The 26,972-nt window shown below is 35.5% G+C and overlaps 1 protein-coding gene across 1 annotated transcript in view; it reads right to left on the bottom strand.

Annotated features, from left to right (window-relative positions):
• LOC114337267 (uncharacterized) overlaps positions 1–26,972 on the bottom strand; it is a 721,645-nt gene that overhangs the window by 352,969 nt on the left and 341,704 nt on the right. Inside the window, exon 36 of the mRNA XM_050641250.1 lies at positions 24,202–24,405. Within this exon, the coding sequence (XP_050497207.1) occupies positions 24,202–24,405 (204 nt within the window). The remainder of the gene's footprint in view (positions 1–24,201; positions 24,406–26,972) is intronic.

Below are 26,972 nucleotides of genomic sequence, written 5' to 3'. Positions count from 1 at the left end.
TTGACGGAGTCTAGCTATAGATTACGCCAGATAAGGATTTCATGGGGGATGCTGATTTATCGAGCTTCTACGCTGTCACGTGACTTCTCTTTTTTGCTTGAGAACTATCAACGGTCACGTAACAACTTTTTCCTAGCAGTGATGCATGTGTACGATTCGGTCAAGAATATCAATGGTGAAATTTACTGTCTTGCATTATCTCGATTTCAAATCAAAAGTGCTTCAGTCTGTAAAGGTAGAAGTTTCTTTTATTTATTTATGTATAAGATTTACTTTTATATTTCACACTGAAAAAACATTCTCAGAATGTTTTTTTAAAATATGCTAATTCATATAAATAAAAGACAGTAGTATAAAAAAAATAGCAAAGAAACACAATTCTTTTTAACATGAATGACAAACAGAATTCCAAAAATAATGATACTGTTTATTGATTACACCAGTGGCGGCTAGTCCTATGAGGCAGGTGAGGCAGTGCCTCACCGGTATATCAATCGACTCTTTACATTATTTCGTTATTTCATCATCAATTCTTTAAATACAATTTAACTGTTTGAAATTTGCTAAATAACTTTATTTTCGTTATTTCATCATCAATTATTTAAATACAATTTAACTTTTTGAAACTTGCTAAATAACTTAATTTTTATTTTAAAACTTAATAACTTTATTTTTATGATAAAAAATAAAAATAGGTAGGTACGGCCCTGACCCCGTATCTTTGTAGTTAAGCGTTCTTCATAAATACATCGGTAGGTACCTACCCTACGTGGAAGTATATATGCGTTTCATTCTCACTTTCTCAAATTATAGCAGAAGCACTGCCTCAGATGGGTCCTTGTCTAGCATATTACGAAGCCGGCGGTGATCGGCCGGCCGCAATAAAATTTAAACTGAGAATAATTTTTGGAGCCGGGATTAAATATCCTTTCAGAGGCTCGCAAAAATATGCCTCTAGCATGGTTTTGCAGTTTTAGTTAGGTAGTTTGTTAAAGAAGTTTGTTCTGGTTACGTGTACTTGGCCTTCTTACACTCTGGTTACTTACTATTAGTATAATTAGATGTTTAGAATATGTTATCATGCTGTGACTAGCTGTATGCCATTTTCCAAATGTCAATTAAATAAGTAAATTAATAAAAAAATTAGAAATTATGATTTCTTTCATAATAATTTTACTTTTAAGCACGCTGTTTAATAAAAAATATAAAAAACCAAAAAAATAAAATTTAACCCTTAGTTTATTTAACATAAAAAATCAATCTTATAATATAACAGTAATTTGCTTACTTGCTTGTTTTTATTTCCTATATATTCAATACATTTACAATATAAGATTGGTTCCAAATGAAATTATCACGTGTTTGAAGGTATATTGATTGCGCACAATAATTTCATTTTGGCAAGTGATTAATAATAAAAGAATCAGTCAACAGCGTAACCAGGATGATCCTAAGGGGGTATGGGTCTCCGGGGGTATGGAATTAAGGAGGATGTTAAGAGTATGGGGCGCTTATAACCCCTAAAAACGCCCTGGTTACACCACTGAAATCAGTTGTACGTTCTTGTCATGTAGTATATAATGTAAATTTTGCTTAATATGACTGTACAACGCTGATGAGACCAAGAAAGGACGAAACATCTGACTCACACTGTTTTGATATGTGGTATCATATTAATTATTTTTAGCTAAAAAAACAGCTATTAAGAGTATGAACGATGTTATAGACTTAGAATTTCGACTTTATTTTGCGAATAAAATAATTGTTATTTAATATCGTTTGCAAGCCTTAAAATAAATACGGTGCCGTTTTTTGACGTTATGACGCTACAAAATCGACCTTCCGGCTATTAAAGAAAAGCTAACCATAATAATACAGTAAACTCCCTCTATAACGAGAACTGAAATGGCGTACTAATTACCTCGTTATAAGCGGATCTCGTTATATCAGACAACAATATTATGTAATATATTATGTTTAGGATGTAAAAGAAGAAGACCAACGACAGACAGATGTCAGCGACGTAACGCCATTCCGGCTAGCATCATGTAACTTGTAAGTTGTAGCTTCTTGATTGCTAATAAAAATTTGTATGAACAATACTGTTTAATATTTGATTTACATGACGAAAGGAACTTAAAACAGTACATATCACCACTACTGAAATGTTTTGAAGCCTCCTACATAGTTTATTAGGTGTCGATCATCGACTTCAACAATGAAACTTGGCCATCGCAAATTGTAAATTTCCTACTATATTCAATATCGGTCGACAGATAAATAGGAAGTTACAGGCGGTGGAATTTATTACAGCACTGGCCTCGGTAAGCACACAGATGTTGGACATACCTCGTTATAAGCGAAACTTCGTAATACCCGTGTTCGTTATAGAGAGAGTCTATTGTAATATTCCTCAAGTGTGGTGTGCCTCACCATCTTATACTATCACGAGCCGCCCCTGGATTACACATTCTTAAAGTTAGATCGAATTATAACATATCTATATTTTAAATAACATGCACACATACGTATTAACGAACGAACATCAGAAGAATTCGAAATTAAAAGAAGAGTGCGACAGGGGTGTGTATTGTCACCACTACTTACTTACTTACTTATTCCTCTTCATTCCATGCGGAGCATAGGGCGTCAACTGTATGCGTCCATTCTGTCCTATCCTTTGCACTAATCTTTATTTCTGCCCAGGTTTTCCCAATAGCACTTATTTCTTTGTCCACACTTCTTTTCCACGTTTCTACGGGTCTACCTGGTCTTCTCTTGCCATGTGGTGTGTATTCTAGGGCTTGCCTCGCTATGTCTATATCAGGTCTTCTTAGTGTGTGCTCCATCCAACTCCATTTCCTTTTGCATATTGTCTTAGATATAGGTACCTGGTTAGTTCTTGTCCATAATTCTTGGTTTGATATGCGGTTTGGCCAGTAAATGTTAAGAATCTTCCTTAGGCATTTATTTATAAACACTTGCATCTGTCCGATACATTTTCTTGACACTTTCCAAGTTTCTGCTCCGTATAATAACACAGTCTTCACGTTGCTGTTGAATAATCTTATCTTGGTTTGACTTGTCAACTGACGTGAAGACCACATTTTCCTGAGAATATTGAATGCGTTTTGAGCTATTCCTATTCTCCGTTTTACGTCCTCCTCCGTCCCTCCTTTGTTGTTCAAAATACTGTCCAAGTAGTTAAATTTCTCTACCGTTTCTAATTCCGTGCCTCCCAGTGATATTCCCATTTCTCTTGGTGTATTTATTTTCATTATCTTAGTTTTTCTGACGTTTATGTTAAGTCCGACCTTCTTCCCTGCCTCTGCTACTTTTTCAGTTTTGCGTTGCATTTGTTGTCTTTTTTCTGTTAAAAGGCATATGTCATCTGCAAATTCCAAGTCCTCAAGTTAGTTAAAAACATTCCATCTTATTCCAGTCTTATTACTAGTAGCCTTAGACATGATCCAGTCGATTACTATCAGGAATAAGGTTGGAGAGAGCACACAGCCTTGCCTTACTCCTGTACCAATATCTATTTGTTCTATTAACTTGCCTTCGTGGACTATGCGTGCTGTGGACCCTTCGTAGAACAGTTTTATAATTCTGATATACTTGGGAGGCATTCCGTATTTCTCTAGCAATTTCCATAAGGCTTTGCGATCTACACGATCAAACGCTTTCTCGAAGTCTATAAAGTTCACATATAGCTTATTCTGTCACCACTACTATTCAATGCATACTCTGAAGAAATTATGAAAAGAGCTCTTGAGGGAGAAACAGCAGGAATAAAGGTCAATGGAACGCCAATTAACAACATTAGATATGCGGACGATACTATCGTAATAGCGGTCAACCTCCAAGACCTCCAAAATCTAATGAACAAGATAGTTGAGTATGGAGAGGAATATGGATGATCAATAAACATCAAGAAAACTGAATTTATGAGGATATCAAAATCCAAAAAAAAAATGATGAAAGCCCGACAATTGACGGTCAAACTTAAGTACAAGTTGAAAACTACAACTATCTTGGCACAATAATTAATCACACAAACGGTTACTCCAAAGAAATTAAAGTTCGAATAGAGAAAGCATGAAAAAACTTCAATAAAATGAGAAAGGTACTTTGTGCAACAGAACTGAAATTAGACTTGAGAGTTTGGCTCGCAAGGTGTTATATTTTCTCAACTCTGCTTTACGGGATAGAAGCAAGGACACTTAACGCGTCGACTACTAAAAGTTGGAAGCATTTGAACTGTGGGTGTATAGAAGAATCCTGAAGATGTCATAGACCGTGCATGTAACAAAAAACGAAGTCATGAGAAGAGTCAACAAAAGAATGGAAATATTGGAACTTATCAAGGCACAAAAGCTGCAGTACCTGGGGCATGGTATTCGTAATGAGAGATACAACATACTTCAATTAAATATATAAGGGAAAATCCAGGGCAAGAGAAGTGTAGGAGGGAGAAGAATCTCATGGCTGCGTAACTTGAGGGAATGGTACGGATGCACATCGACCAAACTGTTCATAGCAGCGGCGTCTAAGATCAGAATTGCCGTGATGATTGCCAACCTCCGTCGCTGAGATGGCACGTAAAGAAGAAGAGAAAGCTAGATCCTCTAACAAGCGGTAATTTCAACAATGTGAACATACCGGGGTGATGCTACTAGTAGTGTGGGTCGATACAACCAATGAAAATATGCAAGATTTCGTCCACCTCTATCTTTAATATTTATATACATCAAGGCACCAATAACCAGTGAGGACACACTTTGTGCTAATATGAAGCACAAACGATCCAAAAGAATAAACCATAGCAATTAATCTAAGGTTCTCTACACCACTCAAATCAAGGAACAAGGTAAGAGCAATTTCAAAATGTAAATATTTATTATTTAATATTTAATTATTTATTTATGATATTGATTTATTTATGTAAAATTAAAGAATGATATGGTTGACTCAACTTACTAATGTCAGTTCTCTCGGTGAGTGCCTTGGGATGCTTTATGTATAAAATACATTTCCAACAATTAACCTCAAAATTGACATTATGCTGAGAAGAAATAGCATGTTGTGCTAAAGCGCAACAATTTTTGGATAAATTAATATCACTACGATGTGAAGTTAATCTACCCTTAAGTGAACGTCTGGTCTGCCCTATATAATAAGTGTTTACCACATTCCTTGTGCAGAATGTAACTTGGGGTTATCTTCTTCAAGTGCCATCTCCGCTACGGAGGTCGGCAATCATCATAGCTATTCAGACTTTACAGGCGGCTGTTCTGAAAGTTCACCTGATGTAGATCCGTACCATTCTCTTAAGTTGCGCAACCACGACATTATACGTCTCATTGGGCTTCTCTTTCATTTAATATTTCCTTACATATTCAGATGGACCAAGTTGGATCTCTCTCCACGTGTATCCCAGATACTTCAATTTTCTTTTTTTTATTGTACTCACAAGATTTTAATTTCTTTATTTATTTTTCTCAGAACCTCCTTGCTTGTGTCGTATTCTGTCCACAGTTTCTCGTCAATGATACCAGTTTTTCGTTGATGCTGCTTTCATTGCATGAAACAAAGACTAGAAAACGTATCACTTAGCCAACCTAAAACTTAGCTCCAATTTTAAATCTGTTGTAAAGATCACTGTTCTCATTTTGTTGAAATTTGCTCTAGGCTTTTCTATTTTGATTTTTCTTTCCTGGAAGTAAATATTTATGGAGTTAATCATTATTCCAAGATATGCATATTTGTCCACTTATTCTACATGGGTTTCTTTTATTAATAGATTCTCGTGATTTTTGTTAGTTTTCGATATTCTCATAAATATTGTCTTCTTGCCGTTCATTTTTAGACCGCATTCTCTTCTGGTCACCAGTCTCGCAAGATATTCGAGCTTGAGGCTAACATGGCAGTGTCATCCGTATATCCAATGGTGTTAATGGGAACTTCATTTACCCTTATTCCAGCTGTTTCACCTTCAACACCTTTTCAGGATCTCTTCAGGAGTAGGTATTAAAAATAATTGGCGACAATACGCATCCCTGTGTCATTTTAGTTTCCTCTTTAGCACATGGGGCATCAAGATAATGGTGCGGTAGTCGTCGCATTCTCTTGCGTTTTTCTTTTTTGGGGGGCAAGTAAAGATAGACGTTAACTAGTCTTTGAGTAATATGCATGGTAATAAGGTATCCCTTATGCAAAATTAAATTAACAGTTACTTTTTTAAAACAAACAAATAATTCACAATTCTATGTCATACGTTCACTCCAGAGCATTACCAGATTAGTTGAATGATGAAATAATAAGCTGGTTAATAAAACAGTACTCCGCTGTAGTTTCTGAAAAATTACGACAATTTAGTAAATTTTTGTAAGAATTTAATACGAAGCCAGATGCCAGACTAAATTTCTTTAAACTCAGAGTTGTTCCTTTTTCACTAAGGAGAAAAGTTGAGATGGAATTGAATAAAATGGTCCAGAAGGGTATTATCTCAACAGTAGAACTTTCGGAATAGGGAACCGATTTTAAAAATTAGATCGAGGTGTTGGGATTTGCGGTGATTTCATAATAAATATAAATCCTTTTATCTAACCAGATAAATATCTACTACCACGGATTGTTTATTTATTTGTTAAGTTACAGGGTGGTCAAAAATTCTCTAAATTTGTCCTTGTTCATGCACTTGTTGTATGATAGTTGAAATTCATTCAGATTTTTTAATGGAATCGAATCGAATTTGGCATATAAGCGCTGTAAGAAGTAATAACTTCTGTCGGCACTCCTCAAGTGCTAATCTTTTTTTATATATGAGGATCATTCGTAAAAAAAGATTTCCTATGCCGCTAAGAAAGGGTGCGACGTGGTGGGAGAAATTTGGCTACACTGTCTTACACACCAATTCTCCCTCTCTCTCACCCCATCGCTTTCGCCTCGCTGCATTGCTCAGTGTTGGCCTAGCAGCCTTCGAAGATGGAGGTCCCGGTCACTGTTACCGCCAATGTAAAATTCATGCTGTGATACGATGGATTTTACCAATTGACATCCTTCGTCCGTGATCGAGGTTTAAAGTGCATATCTGTTCAACATGTCTACAAATGTAAAACAAATAATGTTTAAATTGTTTTGATTTTTTTTTTTGTTTTTTTGGTAGTCACTGTTATCACCTCTAGTTCTTATGCAAGGTTTAATTTGCGTGGCCACGCTCCTAATCAAATTATCAACATTTTGTTGTGGTGCGTCGGTCCATTATTCAAGAGCAGCTTGTACTACCCGTGCCGTGTTTTGTGGATTTTCCCGGTGAGTTCTAATTTTTCTTTTAAGCATATCCCACAAATACTCTATAGGGTTAAGCTCGGGTGAGCAAGCAGGCCACTGCAAACAAGGGATATATTCTGCTTCAATGATGTCTCTAGTCACTCTAATGGTATGTGGAGGTCCATTATCATGTATGAAAATTAAATTATCTCCTATTGCACCTCTCCAAAGTCTAACTACAGGTTATCAACATACCTGTGAGCAGTTAAAGTTGACTGAATGAAAATTAAAGGAGTTTTTTTACGGATCACAATGCCTCTCCAGAAAATTACACTTCCCCTTTTATATATGTGACCAGATCTGACAGTTTTCGTTCTTGCTTGTCTTCCACGACCTCGAAGTACACGATTTCGTGGGTCATCTGATTTTATAAAATCCTGGCTTTTTCTGAAATTAGCACATTTTGTCAATTCCTAATATTCCAGTTTTGGTGGTAAAGACATCAATTTATGCGATCAATCTTGTGCTGCTTGGATAACTCTGGAACTCATAACTGTCTCCTGCTGTATACTTCTTGGCACGAATTCTTCTTCTTATCGTTTCAACTGAAAAAGTAACACCTGTAGCTTCCAAAAGCTGCCTTTGAAGCTGCAGGTGAGAAATGGTTGGATGTTTTCCAGCTGATTGGATAATTAAACGATCGTGGCGAGCCGTTATTACTTTTTGGCGGCTTTCCCTTGCTTTATTTTTGGGCTTTCCTAATTCCTTATACCTAGCATAGGTTTTGGACAGAACGCCCTGTGTTATGCCTAGCTCTGCAGCTATGTCCCTCTGACAACAATATTTGCTCCACAAGACCAATAAAATTTCCTCGTTGTAAGTCCTATAACCCCACATAAGGCATATTTTTATTTATTTTCGTTCAATTTGCAACTCAAGCAAATAACCTATACCGTACCGAGCTGTACCGTCTGATTGTCTTATCGATTTGTTTATTTTCAATAAGAACCTTTATTCTTCACAACAATAACAAGTTTTTTCAAAAGAAATAAATATTGCTTTGAAATATTCCATATAAGTTTGGTTGTGTATATGTATTTTTGTATTTTAATTTTTCCACTCGAAATCTATCTCAAACAACAGGATCATATCCCCTTAAACAGCGATGCGGTACAGAAATAGTCGTCATCATTGAGAAGAATTATTTGCACGCCAGCAGGAAAAAATCCAATATACATCGTCTCGTATTCCAAAACGTGCCATGAGGACTGATGAAAAAGTATGTAACTCTCAGAGTAGAAAAACGCGGAAATGATATTTCGCTTAATCTCTTTCTAACGATTCTTTTATAGATCATGCATTTTCACTTTACAAACACATACTTATCTAAATCGCCCTTCGCCATTTGCGGAATATCATTAAGCCGTGAATGAGAAATATGCTTTAAGAACTTACAAAAAAATGCAACTAAAAATACTTTTACTTAGAAAAGTTCTTAGAAAACAGTATCTACAAGGGCTATCCAGAAATTGCGTTACGTTTTGATCTGTCGCTAAAGGTATAAGCCGCTAAAGTAGGGGCTAGCGCGGCCATCGTAACATCGTGGCGTTCTTCCGTTCAGTAGCTGTCATAGATAAATAATATATAGTATTACCAGATAGATAGGCAACTCACTGTAAAAATTTGGTTCCTTACGCCATTTGCGAGCGATGTGTTAACTAATCACCATTTGGCGGGAAATTCAAATGGACAAGCATTAATTTTATCCGTTTAGCGCCTCTTGCGGGCAATTTCGTTACTAATTAAAATATCTTGTTATTTTACAAGAAATAATCTCATCTATATTATTAAAATAAAATACCAAAACTTACTAAGCTTGTTAAAGTATTTTATTTAAATAATATCTAAGTAATACCCATAAATTATTCGGAATTCTCAAGTTGCAAAATATGTTATTTTTGCTGTCAAATTTAGTAAGGAAGGTTAGTTAGAAAAGGGATATAAAAAAGTTAGACAATTTTTTTCTAAATATAGGTACGTGTATTTATTTGTTGTTTCAGATAAAACAGTTATAAACTAATTACTATTTACCTATGCATTTTCTAACTTTTCTATGATTTGTACACAACAATAATAAACCATGTTTATTTTTTTATTAACACAACACCAAAGTTCTTTCGCAACTAAAACAAAACTACACACTACACTTTATAAACGAAGGATAAGGAACCAACTGAAATTGAAATTACTAAGAATAAATCGTTACAGATAATACAATAAAAACTGTAAACTAATAGAAAATTATTTGTATTTGCACTAACTCTAACTGTCATTACGTCATTACTTTTGACAATAATTGACATCGTCGAGTTAAGCCTCGTTTGATTATTTTATTTGTGACATTCAGGTATGGTGTTTTAACAGAAATGATTGGTTAAAGTCTTCGTGAGCGAGAAAGGCTGTCGTTTCTCTTTATTTAGCTGAGCGGTGTGGAAGTGGTGGGGGAAATTCCCCAATTTTTCCATATGAGATTCCGGGGCATGGTAGCTGTTCAGCCGTCCTAGCGCGAAGTCACTGTCTCTTCTCGTTATTTTACAACATCTGTTTGAAATGTGTGCCGAGATTGAAAACCTCGCCAGTTGTGAGGTGCGATAATACGGTTCTTGTTGGCTAAAAACAACAAACCAATTGAAATTTATCGCGAAATGTGTGCTGTTTATGGGAACAATGTGATCACTGAAGGTAGAGAGCATCAATGATGAATTCAAAATTGGCCGAACCAATGTGCACGATGAAGAACGAAGTAGACGGCCAAGCATTGTGACTGATGAACTTGTTTCTTCAATTTAAGTGGGATGTGTTTTATCATCCGCCGTATAGTCCGTATCTTATACCTACCGACTACCACCTGTTTCGAGCCATGAAGACCTGGCTTGCAACGCAGCGCTTTGATGACGATGCGGAACTACGGGACGGCGTTGAACACCTGGTTGAATAAGTGCCTGAATCTATTGGGAGATTATGTATAAAAATAGTATTTCGGTGTTTCTTTCAAATGTATATAATAAAATATTTCTATTGTACTTGTTTTTTTTATTCCAAAACGTAATGTACTTTCTGGATAGCCGTCATATATAGTATATTTGACTTAAATGTCTTTAGGCTACGGCTCCACGGGCTGGAAATTGACGCTAGCAGTAGCCGCAAAACAAACTTAAGGTTCCGCAGAACGGAATAGGAATAGCCGAACTGTACCGACTACGCACAAGTCCTGTAGTCGGTACAGTTCGGCTATTCCTGTTCCGTTCTGCGGAACCTTAAGTTCGTTTTGCGGCTACTGCTAGCGTCAATTTCCAGCCCGTGGAGCCGTAGCCTTACAGACATGTTTTTTGTTTTCACGCATTTTGTCTCAAATTTCAAAGTTACAACCTTCAGGAAGATCTTTAGTCTTAGGGTGTGGTGTGGTTTCTTAAAACTGACTTAAGATTCGTCTCACTAATACACTCACACGTTTATGTACGGATTGAACTGGTCGCAAAGAGTCTCCATTGTTTTTGCGTCAGTAAAATAAGCGTACAAATTAAATATTCATTAATTCCTGATGCGTTATAATCCCTAGGGATTATAGCTAACATTTCGAACAGTATTCAAAATCCTATTCTTTGGTGAGGTAAATTATTCTGCCGTGTCATTTATAGCTTGCTGTTTGCCTTTTCTGCTGCCATGACTCTTTACCATTTCTTCCTGTCCTTGCACTTCAACTCTTTAACATTTATTGTTCTTAATTTTCTTCTACATCATCCAGCCATCTTCTTCTAGGCCTTCTTCTACATCTGGACCATAGTGTGTCTAGTTAGTTATCCTTACCAAAATATCTAATTGTAGACGTCCACATAGCTCTTTATTTATTTATTTAGCGTATGGCAATTTGATACACAACATTATCACACATATGTTATAGTCTAACATCTAATGTATTAATATATTCAATCGACGCTGGTGTTGCAGAGGCGAAGTCCAGAGGATCTCCATCATACTTTTTCCGAGGGCATTCGGCAATCATATGCTGGATGGTCTGTTTCTCGGTGCCGCAGTCGCACTCAGCAGAGGTTCTCATTTTCCATTTATAAAGGGAATCTGCGCAGACTCCATGACCCGTTCTTATCCTGTTAAGAGTTGACCATGATTTTCGGGGGAGGTCAAAACCTGGTGGAGTTTCTGTGATGCATGGTGTGTTTCTCATTATTAGGTTAGGTCTGTCGCTCTGCATGTTCTTCCACTGGGAGTTCATTTGGAAATTGTTGGAACTCAAGTTTATTGCATCTCTAGTCGGAGGTTTTCTGGAGCGCAATCGATGTGAGTTAGCCTCGGCGACATATGTGTGTATAGGTAACTGCGGGTTGTTAAGCAGCTTTTGGAATTCTCTAAGCAGAGCATGCTGACGACGAAGGTTAGGTGGAGGTATGTGGCTCAGTAGTGGAAGCCACTCCACAGTTGTAGACTTGATCGTTCCAGATATGAGACGCATGGCGACATTGAGCTGAGTATCTATAATTTTTGTGTGAACGCTGTTCAGCCAAACAGGGGAGTAGTATTCAGCTGCGGAGTATACGAGTCCAAGGGCTGAACACCGAAGTGTACTTGCTGTTGAGCCCCATGTAGTCCCGCAAAGCTTCTGTATGATGTTGTTACGGGTTCTCAGCTTTGCTGCGGTGTTCTCAAGATGTTTCTTAAAGGAGAGTGTTCTGTCCAGGGTGACGCCGAGGTACTTGGGATTATAGTTGTGCGTGAGCAGTTGGTTATCAATGTACACTTTAAGTTTTGTGTGGGCCATATTGTTGTTCAGGTGAAAACAGCTAACCTCGGTTTTTTTGGGGTTAGGTTTAAGTCTCCATTGTTTAAAGTACTTAACCAGGCGTTCCAGATCTTCCGTTAGGATTGCCTCGGTCGGAGTTTTGTATTAAGGAGTTTTGAGTTGCAAGTGCCCAGTCGTCTGCATATCCAAATTTTTTAGATCTGGTAGGGGGCATATCAGCTATATACATACTAAATAGCAGCGGTGCAAGTACGGAGCCCTGGGGGAGGCCGTTGTTAGGCGTTCTCTGTTTGCTCACTGTAGTTCCCATGGTTACACGAAAGTTTCTACTGCTCAGCATAGTATTTATGAGTCGGGCGGTTGCTTTGCAGGAGATTATTTTCAGGAGCTTATAGATGAGGCCATCTTTCCAAACCGTGTCATATGCAGCCGATAAATCGATGAATGCCACAGACGTCTTCAGTTTTCTTTGGTAAGCTGCCTCTATGTAGGTAGTTATAGAGAGCACTTGGTCAGTGGTGCTTCGTTGAGGCCTGAATCCTGCTTGTTCAATTGGTATTTTTTGAAGTAGCTTTGGGCCGATCCTGTTCAGGACCAGTCTTTCGAGGAGCTTGTAAGCTGAACTGAGTAAAGCGATGGGGCGGTAACTCGCTGGGTTGTCTGTTGGTTTTCCAGGTTTTAGAATGGCTATGATTTTTGTTTGTTTAAAGATGTTTGGTAGGTTACCTGTTTTGAGTATATCTGTATAGAATTTAGACAACCAGGTTTTTGCAAATTTCCCACAATGGATCAGGAATTCGGGAGGTATACCATCTGTACCAGGAGCTTTGTTAGGTTTAATGTCTTTGATGGCGTTTGAGACTTCTTCTGGAGTGAACGGTGCGGAGTACTCTGTATCTGATGGACAGGCAGCTTTTAGATGTTTAAGCTCCCTTTTTATAGTAGTGGTAAACTTTTTATCACATGCTCCTCTGGAGGTGGCAACTATATGCAATGCAATTTTATTAGGGTTGAAGTCGTGGATTTGTCGTGTTGCCAGTTTGTCACTTCCGAGTTTTCTTAGGAGCGACCACGCTTTACGGCTAGACTTTTTGAAATCTAACGATTCGACTTCATTTGTCCATTTCTTCCTTCTTGCTACATCAAGGCTCAGGAGAAGTTCGTCCGCAATGTCACTTTCACCGGTTTCAAGATATTCTTCGTAGAGGTTTTGGCTTTCCTCACTCCATCCTGGTATGTATTGCTTACGATGGCCCCTGGGAATGTGTTTCTTTGCTGTAGCAATTATTGCCCCTCTAAACCTTTCATAATTTTTGTATGTTGGTGGAATCCATCGTAGGATTTTATCGAGTTCGTTGGTAAAGGCGGGCCAGTTACCTTTGTTAAAGTTCCAGCGTGGTCGTGGAATGGTTGTGACTAGTGGGATTTGGATACCAATCTCAATAATGATCGGCCTGTGCTGGCTATGCGGGAAGTCATGAAGTACTCTTCTCTTGGTTGGTAAGGGGTAGCTTTTCTGGTTTTTGCTCACAAAACATAAATCTGGATTGTACTCTTGTTTCCATGCCGCCGATTTAAAAGTGCCCCGGTCTTTGGCATCGAAGACGTGATGGAGGTGGTTACTCTCTGCCCAGTCTAGCAGTGTCTCCCCGTTTTCATCGTTATTTCTGTATTTCCATTCTTGATGATGGCTGTTAAAATCACCTAAATAGATGGCGGGATGGGGCCTAATGTCTATGACGTGGCTTGGCCATGTAATACTTGGGGGTTTATAAACATTTGTCACTTCCATTTCACATATTTTGGTAACGGTCAAATGTATATTATCTTGCATGGTGGAAGATATGAGGTGAGCGTTTTCTACGGAGTTTTTTACGTAGTTGGCGGTACCATAAGCATGGTGATAGGTTGCTCCCAGAAGATCATAGCCTGGAATTTTGCCTCTACTTGCGAGTTGTTGTTCGTTCGCAGCATGGGTTTCCTGTATGACTACCAGGTCGATGTCGTTAGGAAGTAGTATGTTTGACAGCATTTCGCTTTTGGATCGACTAATGCCTTCAATATTTATCTGACAAATCCGGACAATGGGTCCCAGAGTTCTAGTCGCTTGGTTCTCATAAGAACCATTTCTTGGTTGGGTGTTTGCAGTTGTGTAGACGTCCACATAGCTCTTATCCACTCGAAACGGAAAGAGTATATGTATCTGACTATATTTTCGCCCTTTATTTCCTTTACAATATCGGCATTTGTTTTCATTATTATTTCTCTTCTTTGTTCTCATTATTTTTCCTTCGAATTTCAGAAGGCTATCTTCCTCTTTCTTTTTAATCGTCGTTGTTTACATTCAATATTTGTAACAACAGGTCTTATAAAGTCTTATATCTATATTCTATAACTTTTTTCTCTTACTTGGAGTCTTGCTTCTTCGCAGATTTCTATTAATTCCATATGTTTTTTGCCTTTTATAACTTTTTCCTCTGTTCTCTATTTTCCGGTTTTCCTTATTTTTACCGTCAAGTAGCTAAAGGTAGGTACAGTTTCAAGTTTATAGTTCTGTGTTATGTATTAGATATTTCTGAGTTGTTGTGTCGTCCCTCCCTATCGTCATGCATTTTATTTTTTACTGGTTTATTTATAGCCATATTCTCTGTGCTTCCTTATTTAAATTTTCAAATGCTCTTATGCATATGCATATTCCCTTTTTAAAATTTAGAGGTTGTGAAACTGGAAGTGAGGGTGTTGATAAATGACAAATGTCTGAAATTGCTCTCTGTCCCCTTTGGAATAAAAATCGATCTGTTTCACTATATATATATATATATATATATATATATATATATATATATATATATATATATATATATATATATAAGAAATACTGGATATTAGTGACTGTCAATATCAACAAACAAGTGGTTTATTAGGGTTGCAGTCAGAAGTTTGGCCAGGATATCAAAGAAACACTCTTTTGACTTTTTGTCTAGCTTTCGGGGTTGTTTGACCCCTTTATCAAGACTCTGTAATATAAAACAAAAATGTAAGTATTTTAAAATATTACATTGTTTTAGTAAACCTACTAGTCGTTGAGATTATTAAAGAGAAGCTTGATGATGCTCAACATTTCAAATTAACACAAATATTGAAAACAGAAAACAAACGACACAATACATTTTAAAATTTTTGAATAATTAGCAGAAATACAATAATTATTCTGTCATGTTAACCTACTGATAATGTAAGTCAAAAACTCTGACACATAGAGAACAGAAAGAAGAAACAATCAAATTAAAAAGTATCAAATAAAAAAGTAATTAAGTGTTATGATTATTGTGGTTCTTTTTAAAACATCAGAGGCCCATACAAGGTGTGTTCAAATTCACTAACTGTACTTAAGAGTATGCAACTCATTATACGTCCATGTGTGTTTTGTAAAACAAACAAGTATTTTTATGTTTTGGTTTTTAGTGTTGCGCAAGTAGATAACAATATATGTTGCTAAGTTTTTCTATATCTGATTTTTTATTTATACATGAGTTGCTAGATTTTATGCAACACATTTCCACAAAAACGCGTTTACAGTGGTTTGTTTCCCTTGCCAAAATACAGGAACCCTCGAAAGTGAACTCATGTTTCAATGTTATAGCATGTTCTGTTAGTGCACATGCATTTATTTTGTTAACTTTTATGTCACTACGGTGACTGATGGCTCTACTATGGAAATTACGAGATGTTTCGCCAATGTACACGTTGTTACAATTGAAACAAGGTATAGAATATACAACATTCGAAGATTCCTGCATAGTGAAGGGATCCTTAGTTTTTGTGTATAACATAGACACCGTTTTCACATTCCTTGTTGCGATTTTTAAGCCATTCACATTTTTGAAAATGTTGAATAGCTTCGGTGTCAGATCAGGAATGTAGGGCAAGGAACCAAAAGTTATTTTGGGTGGTACTACTGATGTGTTGCCTGTCAGTTGTCGGACTTCATTATTATGACAATTTCGTCCGTCAGCTGATTGACAAGAAGGAGAACCAAAAATAAGTTTGTTTAGAAGCCCTATGGGATAAGAATTTTCTAATAATATGGATCTCAGCTTTTTTAGTCCCCTATCCCTAAATTCCAGGTGCGACAATTTAGTGACTCTACTTTTTAAGGCCAAAACCAAGTTTGTTTTCATCTTAGATGGGTGTTGGGAATGAAAATTTATGAAACGGTTACTAAAACAAGGCTTGCGATACCACTCAGTCTTCAGAATGCCATCCCTGCCACGATGAATGAGCATGTCTAAAAAAGGAATCATATTATCCGCCTCCCTCTCAACCGTAAACTTAAGGTGTTCACATTGGTTATTAAAAGTGTTTAAAACATCAGTTACTTTGTTCTCTGGAACCGATAAAATCAAGTCATCTACATATCGTTTAATAAAAGGTATGTGAAAAGGTATCCTTTCTTTACACGTTGTTATAAGTTCATCCAAAACAAAATTACATAGGATGGGAGATATTTTACTGCCCATGGGAGTGCCAAATATTTGTTTAAAATAAGTACCATTAAACAAGAAGACATTGGAGTCAAATATGAATGTTAGAATTCTAATGAAATCATCTAAATTAATCTTGGTATGTGGAGCAATGTTATTCCAGTTATTTTTGATGCTGTTGAGAATAGCATCTAACGGTAAGTTTGTAAAAAGTGACACAACATCTAAACTAATTAATATATAATTATTCGGAACTTTAACATTGTTAATGAAGTTACTAAAAGTGAAAGAATCTCTAATATAGAATTCGTTAGACTCATTATAGGAAATCGTGAGAATATCCGTGAGGTGTTTGGCAAGTTTACTGTTAGGGGCATCAATAGAAGAAACAATTGGCCTCATTGAGATAATGGGTTTATGAACTTTAGGTAGTGTATAAAACCTAGGTGCCACTGCATTATAAATTTTCAAGGATTTAGCAACTTCTGTTGTTATGGATTTGGAAGAAGCTAAATCCGAAACCAGCTTGTTCGCCTTTTGTTGGAGGGTGCATACCGGACTGTTCTTTAGTTTGATGTAACTTTTTGTGTCATTTAGTAAACTATTACTTTTTTCAATGTAATCGTTCTTATACATTGCTACTGTTACATTTCCTTTGTCACTCCTCACAATGTAAATTTCCGGATGTGATTTTAAAAATTGTTTGCACTCATTATATATATCGTTCAAAAAATGCCCTTCTTTACTTGTTTTGTGTAAATAGTTAGTGATAACATTAGTGCTGTGAGATCTCATGATGTCTTTCTCCTGGTGTTCTAGACCAGAAATTAGAAACTCGATATCTGAAAGCAGAGAAGACATCCTGAAATCTCTAGCACTAGGAAACAGGCAAAATTTTGGACCCAGCGACAAAAGTTTTTTAACATTGTAAGGAAAATTGATGTCAGTTAGATTTTTAACCCACTTATCTTGAAAAGTTATTTTTGAGAATTGATCTATTTTTATTCTGTCAAATTTTTTGATGTTTTGATTTCTAATTTGGAAAAATACTTTATTATATTTAATTTTTTGTCTTCTATAAAATTCTTGTAGTAAAGGAGCAGGTAAATGTTGTTCTAATGTATTATTTAGTTGATGTAAATTATTTTCTATATGTTTAATATCACTTATTGTAACTGAAATTTCTAAGTTTAGGATTTTTGTTTTTAAATTTGAATTAAAGTTTTGAATTTTACTACCTAATTTACCTCCTTTGTGATGTAATAAGTTGTTAATGTTAAACTTTCCATTCTCTATGTGTACAGGAAAACAAAGATTTCTTCTACACTTCAGAAGGAAAATCCTTCTATTGTTGAGTGATGCAAGCTTGATGTTAAAGTTGGCCCATTGTTTAAGGAAATCCACGCTAGCAGAGCCATATCCTCTTCGGATGTTCTCAAAAAACCCCATATTGTAAATACAAGAAATACTGGATATTAGTGACTGTCAATATCAACAAACAAGTGGTTTATTAGGGTTGCAGTCAGAAGTTTGGCCAGGATATCAAAGAAACACTCTTTTGACTTTTTGTCTAGCTTTCGGGGTTGTTTGACCCCTTTATCAAGACTCTGTAATATAAAACAAAAATGTAAGTATTTTAAAATATTACATTGTTTTAGTAAACCTACTAGTCGTTGGCAAGGGAAACAAACCACTGTAAACGCGTTTTTGTGGAAATGTGTTGCATAAAATCTAGCAACTCATGTATAAATAAAAAATCAGATATAGAAAAACTTAGCAACATATATTGTTATCTACTTGCGCAACACTAAAAACCAAAACATAAAAATACTTGTTTGTTTTACAAAACACACATGGACGTATAATGAGTTGCATACTCTTAAGTACAGTTAGTGAATTTGAACACACCTTGTATGGGCCTCTGATGTTTTAAAAAGAACCACAATAATCATAACACTTAATTACTTTTTTATTTGATACTTTTTAATTTGATTGTTTCTTCTTTCTGATCTCTATGTGTCAGAGTTTTTGACTTACATTATCAGTAGGTTAACATGACAGAATAATTATTGTATTTCTGCTAATTATTCAAAAATTTTAAAATGTATTGTGTCCTTTGTTTTCTGATTTCAATATTTGTGTTAATTTGAAATGTTGAGCATCATCAAGCTTCTCTTTAATAATCTCAACGACTAGTAGGTTTACTAAAACAATGTAATATTTTAAAATACTTACATTTTTGTTTTATATTACAGAGTCTTGATAAAGGGGTCAAACAACCCCGAAAGCTAGACAAAAAGTCAAAAGAGTGTTTCTTTGATATCCTGGCCAAACTTCTGACTGCAACCCTAATAAACCACTTGTTTGTTGATATTGACAGTCACTAATATCCAGTATTTCTTGTATTTACAATATGGGGTTTTTTGAGAACATCCGAAGAGGATATGGCTCTGCTAGCGTGGATTTCCTTAAACAATGGGCCAACTTTAACATCAAGCTTGCATCACTCAACAATAGAAGGATTTTCCTTCTGAAGTGTAGAAGAAATCTTTGTTTTCCTGTACACATAGAGAATGGAAAGTTTAACATTAACAACTTATTACATCACAAAGGAGGTAAATTAGGTAGTAAAATTCAAAACTTTAATTCAAATTTAAAAACAAAAATCCTAAACTTAGAAATTTCAGTTACAATAAGTGATATTAAACATATAGAAAATAATTTACATCAACTAAATAATACATTAGAACAACATTTACCTGCTCCTTTACTACAAGAATTTTATAGAAGACAAAAAATTAAATATAATAAAGTATTTTTCCAAATTAGAAATCAAAACATCAAAAAATTTGACAGAATAAAAATAGATCAATTCTCAAAAATAACTTTTCAAGATAAGTGGTTTAAAAATCTAACTGACATCAATTTTCCTTACAATGTTAAAAAACTTTTGTCGCTGGGTCCAAAATTTTGCCTGTTTCCTAGTGCTAGAGATTTCAGGATGTCTTCTCTGCTTTCAGATATCGAGTTTCTAATTTCTGGTCTAGAACACCAGGAGAAAGACATCATGAGATCTCACAGCACTAATGTTATCACTAACTATTTACACAAAACAAGTAAAGAAGGGCATTTTTTGAACGATATATATAATGAGTGCAAACAATTTTTAAAATCACATCCGGAAATTTACATTGTGAGGAGTGACAAAGGAAATGTAACAGTAGCAATGTATAAGAACGATTACATTGAAAAAAGTAATAGTTTACTAAATGACACAAAAAGTTACATCAAACTAAAGAACAGTCCGGTATGCACCCTCCAACAAAAGGCGAACAAGCTGGTTTCGGATTTAGCTTCTTCCAAATCCATAACAACAGAAGTTGCTAAATCCTTGAAAATTTATAATGCAGTGGCACCTAGGTTTTATACACTACCTAAAGTTCATAAACCCATTATCTCAATGAGGCCAATTGTTTCTTCTATTGATGCCCCTAACAGTAAACTTGCCAAACACCTCACGGATATTCTCACGATTTCCTATAATGAGTCTAACGAATTCTATATTAGAGATTCTTTCACTTTTAGTAACTTCATTAACAATGTTAAAGTTCCGAATAATTATATATTAATTAGTTTAGATGTTGTGTCACTTTTTACAAACTTACCGTTAGATGCTATTCTCAACAGCATCAAAAATAACTGGAATAACATTGCTCCACATACCAAGATTAATTTAGATGATTTCATTAGAATTCTAACATTCATATTTGACTCCAATGTCTTCTTGTTTAATGGTACTTATTTTAAACAAATATTTGGCACTCCCATGGGCAGTAAAATATCTCCCATCCTATGTAATTTTGTTTTGGATGAACTTATAACAACGTGTAAAGAAAGGATACCTTTTCACATACCTTTTATTAAACGATATGTAGATGACTTGATTTTATCGGTTCCAGAGAACAAAGTAACTGATGTTTTAAACACTTTTAATAACCAATGTGAACACCTTAAGTTTACGGTTGAGAGGGAGGCGGATAATATGATTCCTTTTTTAGACATGCTCATTCATCGTGGCAGGGATGGCATTCTGAAGACTGAGTGGTATCGCAAGCCTTGTTTTAGTAACCGTTTCATAAATTTTCATTCCCAACACCCATCTAAGATGAAAACAAACTTGGTTTTGGCCTTAAAAAGTAGAGTCACTAAATTGTCGCACCTGGAATTTAGGGATAGGGGACTAAAAAAGCTGAGATCCATATTATTAGAAAATTCTTATCCCATAGGGCTTCTAAACAAACTTATTTTTGGTTCTCCTTCTTGTCAATCAGCTGACGGACGAAATTGTCATAATAATGAAGTCCGACAACTGACAGGCAACACATCAGTAGTACCACCCAAAATAACTTTTGGTTCCTTGCCCTACATTCCTGATCTGACACCGAAGCTATTCAACATTTTCAAAAATGTGAATGGCTTAAAAATCGCAACAAGGAATGTGAAAACGGTGTCTATGTTATACACAAAAACTAAGGATCCCTTCACTATGCAGGAATCTTCGAATGTTGTATATTCTATACCTTGTTTCAATTGTAACAACGTGTACATTGGCGAAACATCTCGTAATTTCCATAGTAGAGCCATCAGTCACCGTAGTGACATAAAAGTTAACAAAATAAATGCATGTGCACTAACAGAACATGCTATAACATTGAAACATGAGTTCACTTTCGAGGGTTCCTGTATTTTGGCAAGGGAAACAAACCACTGTAAACGCGTTTTTGTGGAAATGTGTTGCATAAAATCTAGCAACTCATGTATAAATAAAAAATCAGATATAGAAAAACTTAGCAACATATATTGTTATCTACTTGCGCAACACTAAAAACCAAAACATAAAAATACTTGTTTGTTTTACAAAACACACATGGACGTATAATGAGTTGCATACTCTTAAGTACAGTTAGTGAATTTGAACACACCTTGTATGGGCCTCTGATGTTTTAAAAAGAACCACAATAATCATAACACTTAATTACTTTTTTATTTGATACTTTTTAATTTGATTGTTTCTTCTTTCTGTTCTCTATGTGTCAGAGTTTTTGACTTACATTATCAGTAGGTTAACATGACAGAATAATTATTGTATTTCTGCTAATTATTCAAAAATTTTAAAATGTATTGTGTCCTTTGTTTTCTGTTTTCAATATTTGTGTTAATTTGAAATGTTGAGCATCATCAAGCTTCTCTTTAATAATCTCAACGACTAGTAGGTTTACTAAAACAATGTAATATTTTAAAATACTTACATTTTTGTTTTATATTACAGAGTCTTGATAAAGGGGTCAAACAACCCCGAAAGCTAGACAAAAAGTCAAAAGAGTGTTTCTTTGATATCCTGGCCAAACTTCTGACTGCAACCCTAATAAACCACTTGTTTGTTATATATATATATATATATATATATATATATATATATATATATATATATATATATATATATATATATATATATATATATAATAATTGTCTAGACTGATTTCAGTGGACCACTCTGTATATTATTTTACTGCTTGTTAAATTAACTATAGTTTTTATATTTTTATTTTGTTTGTAGTTTATTATTTAAGTAAAAGATTATAATATGTATAAATCCTTTGGACATATTTTTAAATAATAACAAACAAATGTTCGTTTCTATTTCCTATCCTTTAAGAACATTTTTATGGGTATGTTCCCTAGAGTATTCTAATAATATAATAATAGGCGAAGCAACGAAGCACTAAAAAGCCTAAAACCTAGGAATTTTGTGCAGTAAGATGAATCGTCATACAACTTTTTGCATTCGATTCGAAAGAGTGTCAGACAATTTTGTGAACTGAATTGATCACCTGCAAAAAATTTTATTCATAAGAAAATGCATTTTCACAGTGCATCTCGAAGAGATGGAAAATGAAAAAATTAAAACTCATGAAATATTGACGGAAATGAGTTCAATTTTTATACTTTGTGGGTTTGGAGGTCACTGAACACGAATTTCATGACGGCGATGGTCTCCGAGGTACCTGGTGCCCAGGGTGGAACTCGTCGCCTGGGACGATCGAATAATTCAGGAAATGAAGATTGGATCGAAAAACTGAAAAATACGTGTTCAATATTTTTCAAAAATCTATCGAATCACACTAAACACACCCCCCTCCACCCTTTGGAGGTGGGGTGGGGCTAACTTTAAAATCTTAAATGGAAACCCCCTTTGTTATTGGATATTTGAATTGTTTACGTAAAAATAAGCAAATTTTATTCGAGACATTTTTTCGGATTGTGGATAGATGGCGCTATAATCGAAACAAACGATTTATCCTGATACCAAAAGATACGTGTTTAATATTTTTTAAGAACCTATCGAATAACATCAAACACGACTCTCCAATCCATCCCTTGGAGGTGAGGTGGGAGGTAATTTTAAAATCTTAAATAGGAGCCCCCATTTTTTAATGCAGATTTGGATTCCTTACCTAAAAATAAATAACTTTTGTTCGAGACATTTTTTCAAATTATGGATAGATGGCGCTATAATCGGAAAAACACTATTTATTAGCGCCATCTGGCAACAATTCTAAAAAATGTTTTAAATAAATGTTACTTTTTTTCATGAGGAATCCAAATCTGCAATAAAACATGGGGATTCCTATTTGATTTTAAAGTTAGCCCCACCCCACCTTCAGGGGGTGGAGTGGAGGGTCGCGTTTGATGTTATTCGATAAGTTCTTGAAAAATATTAAACACGTATTTTTTTGGTTTTTTATTTGGAAGTGTATTTCTATAATTTACCTATGGTATCACGAAAAATCATTTTTTTTCGATTATAGCGCCATCTATCCACAATTCGACAAAATGTCTCGAATAAAAGTTGCTTATTTTTATGTAAGCAATCCAAATCTGCAATAACAAATGGGGGTTTCCATTTAAGATTTTAAAGTTACGCCACCCCACCTCCAGTGGGTAGAGTGGGGGAGGGTCGAATTTAGTGTCATTCGATAGATTTTTGAAAAATATTGAACACGTATTTTTCAGTTTTTCGACCCAATCTTCATTTCGCGAATTATTCGATCGCCCTAGGCGATGAGTTCCACCCTGGGCACCAGGTACCTCGGAGACCAGCGCTGTCATGAAATCCATGTTCAGTGTTCAGTGACCTCCAAACCCCCCAAGTATAAAAATTGAACTCATTTCCGTCAATATTTCCTGAGTTCTAAATTTTTCATTTTCCATCTCTTCGAGATGCACTTTGAAACTGCATTGATGCACAAAAATTTTTGCCGGAGATCAATTTAGTTCACAAAATTCCCTGACACTCTGTCGAATCGAATGCAAAAAGTTGAATGACGATTATCTTACTGCACAAAATTCCTAGGTTTAATGCTTCGTTGCCTTGCCTATAACATGATTGTGGAGCTATAATGAAAAAATGCTAGATTTATAACCTCCAATTAAAATTATAAAACAGGTCAGCTTTTTATTAAATAACCCCCAGACTAAGTTACCTTGAACGAATTAAGTAGATTAGCCACGCTTCGTGTACAACTGGCGGCAGGCAAAATATTTTTTGTTAAAAAGCACAAAACTTACCCTGGCCGATTCATCTGGCATTCCGTAATTGTGTTTGTAGATATAATCCGCACCAACAGGCATCAGATCATTCTGGAGTTCCACATGGACCGTGTCCTTATCCTTACCCGCCTGGGACTCCGACAAGCGGTTATATTTTCCCTCCAGGACTTTGTCTCCATTATATTTGACCGTTGCCGCACCTACACTGGCTTTTGTTCTTTCCTAGTGACAGGACAGAAAGATATAGAAGGTTAATGGGATGTACAGGTCCGTAATATACATATTGGTCATAAATTATACTATGATTTTTTATTATTGATCCAAAACGGTGTAAAACATTTTTATGAAAATTTATATATGTGTTAGCATGACACGGTTAATAAAACCGAAGTAACGAAAATAGTTTTTTATCGATTTTTCTTGATGCTTAGTCTCACCCCAAGTTTTTGTTGTTTTTTGTATGTTCGGCAGCAAATGTTTCCCCAACAACCTCAACAACAGATTATGATGTACAACCAGTGTCCAATATCAAACATTCATTATTCATATCCGATATTGAACAGTATATTTTTATCACCCCGTACATCACACGAGCCCATTTGTTATCATATATGTACATGTGCGGGTCTCTAATTTAGTTCACGAATTGTAAATTGTAAACAATAATTCGGGCAATTGCATATTTAATTTGATGATCGAATATATTTCTTTGTTCTCAATATTTGTAAATATACTCAGCGCGTGGCTTGACACGAATACTAAGTGCCACCGCTGAGAAAGAACACACATTTAGAATCATTCTCAAGAATCACTTCAACCAGGCCAGAGGTGCCTTTAACTTCATTCATTACATTCAACATGTAGTATCATAGAGTCTTCAACTAAAGCGTGTATAAGTAACAAGTCAGTAGTCAAAGTTCTCCGGGGGTAACAACCTTTAGTGTCGGTCTTATAAATAAACTCTCGAATTGCTATTTGGTGTTTCCCTTATCTGAAGAACAGCCTCCACTGAGCCCTAGGAATTATACAACCAGCTACAGAATAACATACAAAGCGGCATCCAAAAAACAAATGATTACTCAAGCGAGTCGATGGAAAGTGACAGAAAACAACTACAGAAATGTGAGGTAAACAAAAATTAATGAAGATGATACTACAACTACCATCAGAAAATGTAACATCTTGGAAGCCAAGGATGCTATAAACGGTTCAAATGAAAAAAGTCAAACCAACGAGCCCAAACCACCTCCGATCTGCGTCGAGAGGGTCAAAAATATTAACCCTTAACTCTCATCCTTTCTGGCATAGACTGGATCAAACCAGCAATCTCGTTTTACGTTATTTGTTCCCACTGATTTATATACGCCTGTTATAACGCTACTACAGTTTCAAACTCGCCAATAATTTTACTGAACAAAAATATTAACCCTTAACTCTCATCCTTTCTGGCATAGACTGGATCAAACCAGCAATCTCGTTTTACGTTATTTGTTCCCACTGATTTATCTACGCCTGTTATAACGCTAGTACAGTTTTAAACTCGCCAATAATTTTACTGAACTACTCTTTTCAAGATGTCCTACACACGCTCTATAGGTTAAAGTCTGGACTTCTAGAAGGCTAAGCTAACACCAGAATGCAAACATCTGTAAAGTGTAGCATTGTTACCCTGGTTACATGCGGCCGAGCATTATCCTGCATTAGATAAAAAATGCATAAAAGATGTCACTTGTTCTTCCAAACATTTCCTAATTTACCTCCTACTACTAATATATCAAGATCTCTATGTGCTTTCAAATAAATGCCGTCCAATGCCACTATAATTCCACTACCAAACTGTACTCTAGGAGAAAAGCAAAAGTGTTGCTTTGCATAATGACGGTTGTTCCATTCGGTATGTGAAAGAAAGGCTTGACGTTCCGTAAAGTACTGTTTCAACTTTGAATAGATGACTGGATCATATTCATGGTACTATAGTAGGTATCACCTAATACCATAAGCAGATGATGAGGTAAACAAAATTTATTATCCTATACCTGCTCTGGGCCTTTATATCGTCGTAGCTCATCGAAGACAAGCACTGAAACTGGTCAGAAGTAGTGCACAAAAAGCAGAGTTATTTGCTACATATCTTGAAAATATTTTCAAGCCAAATGCACATGTAGAGGATAAAGAAAGATGGGAAAAGCCTATTCAATTAGAGGAAGAAATTTGACTAATTACATCAAAAGAAGTGCTTGGAGAAATAAAGGAAATATTAACCCGAGGAAAGCTCCTGGCTATGATTTAATTACAAGTAAGGTACTGAAATCTTCCTCGAAAGGCTATCATACAACTACAAATCTAATTAATGTTGCATTCAGATAAAGATATATCAATGATAGGAAAATAACAGAAATCGTTATGATTCCTAAACCAGAAAATCCAGTACCTACATGAGGTTTCGTCATACAGACCGATATCTCTGCTTTTTGTGATATCGAAGCTCTTTAAAAAACTTCTCTTCAAGAGACTTGAACTAATTATTGAAGCAAAATTCTAATATCATTCCGACACATCAATTTGGGTTTAGGAATAAGCATTCAACGATCAACCAGGTTCACAGAATCACAAATATTATGGAGAGATCGCTAGAAGAAAAGAAAGTCTGTTCAGTTGTCTTCATCGATGCTTTACAGGCTTTCAAAGTTTGGCATTAAGGTATATTACCTAAATTAAAAAAAATGCCCAAACAGTAGCCACAACTTTTACAGTCGTAGATAAATGAATGGCATTTTAGAATTAAGCAG

The sequence above is a fragment of the Diabrotica virgifera genome, chromosome 10 (assembly GCF_917563875.1).
Source record: "Diabrotica virgifera virgifera chromosome 10, PGI_DIABVI_V3a".
Taxonomy (NCBI): domain Eukaryota; kingdom Metazoa; phylum Arthropoda; class Insecta; order Coleoptera; family Chrysomelidae; genus Diabrotica; species Diabrotica virgifera.
This window is presented reverse-complemented; position numbering and strand designations above follow the sequence as displayed.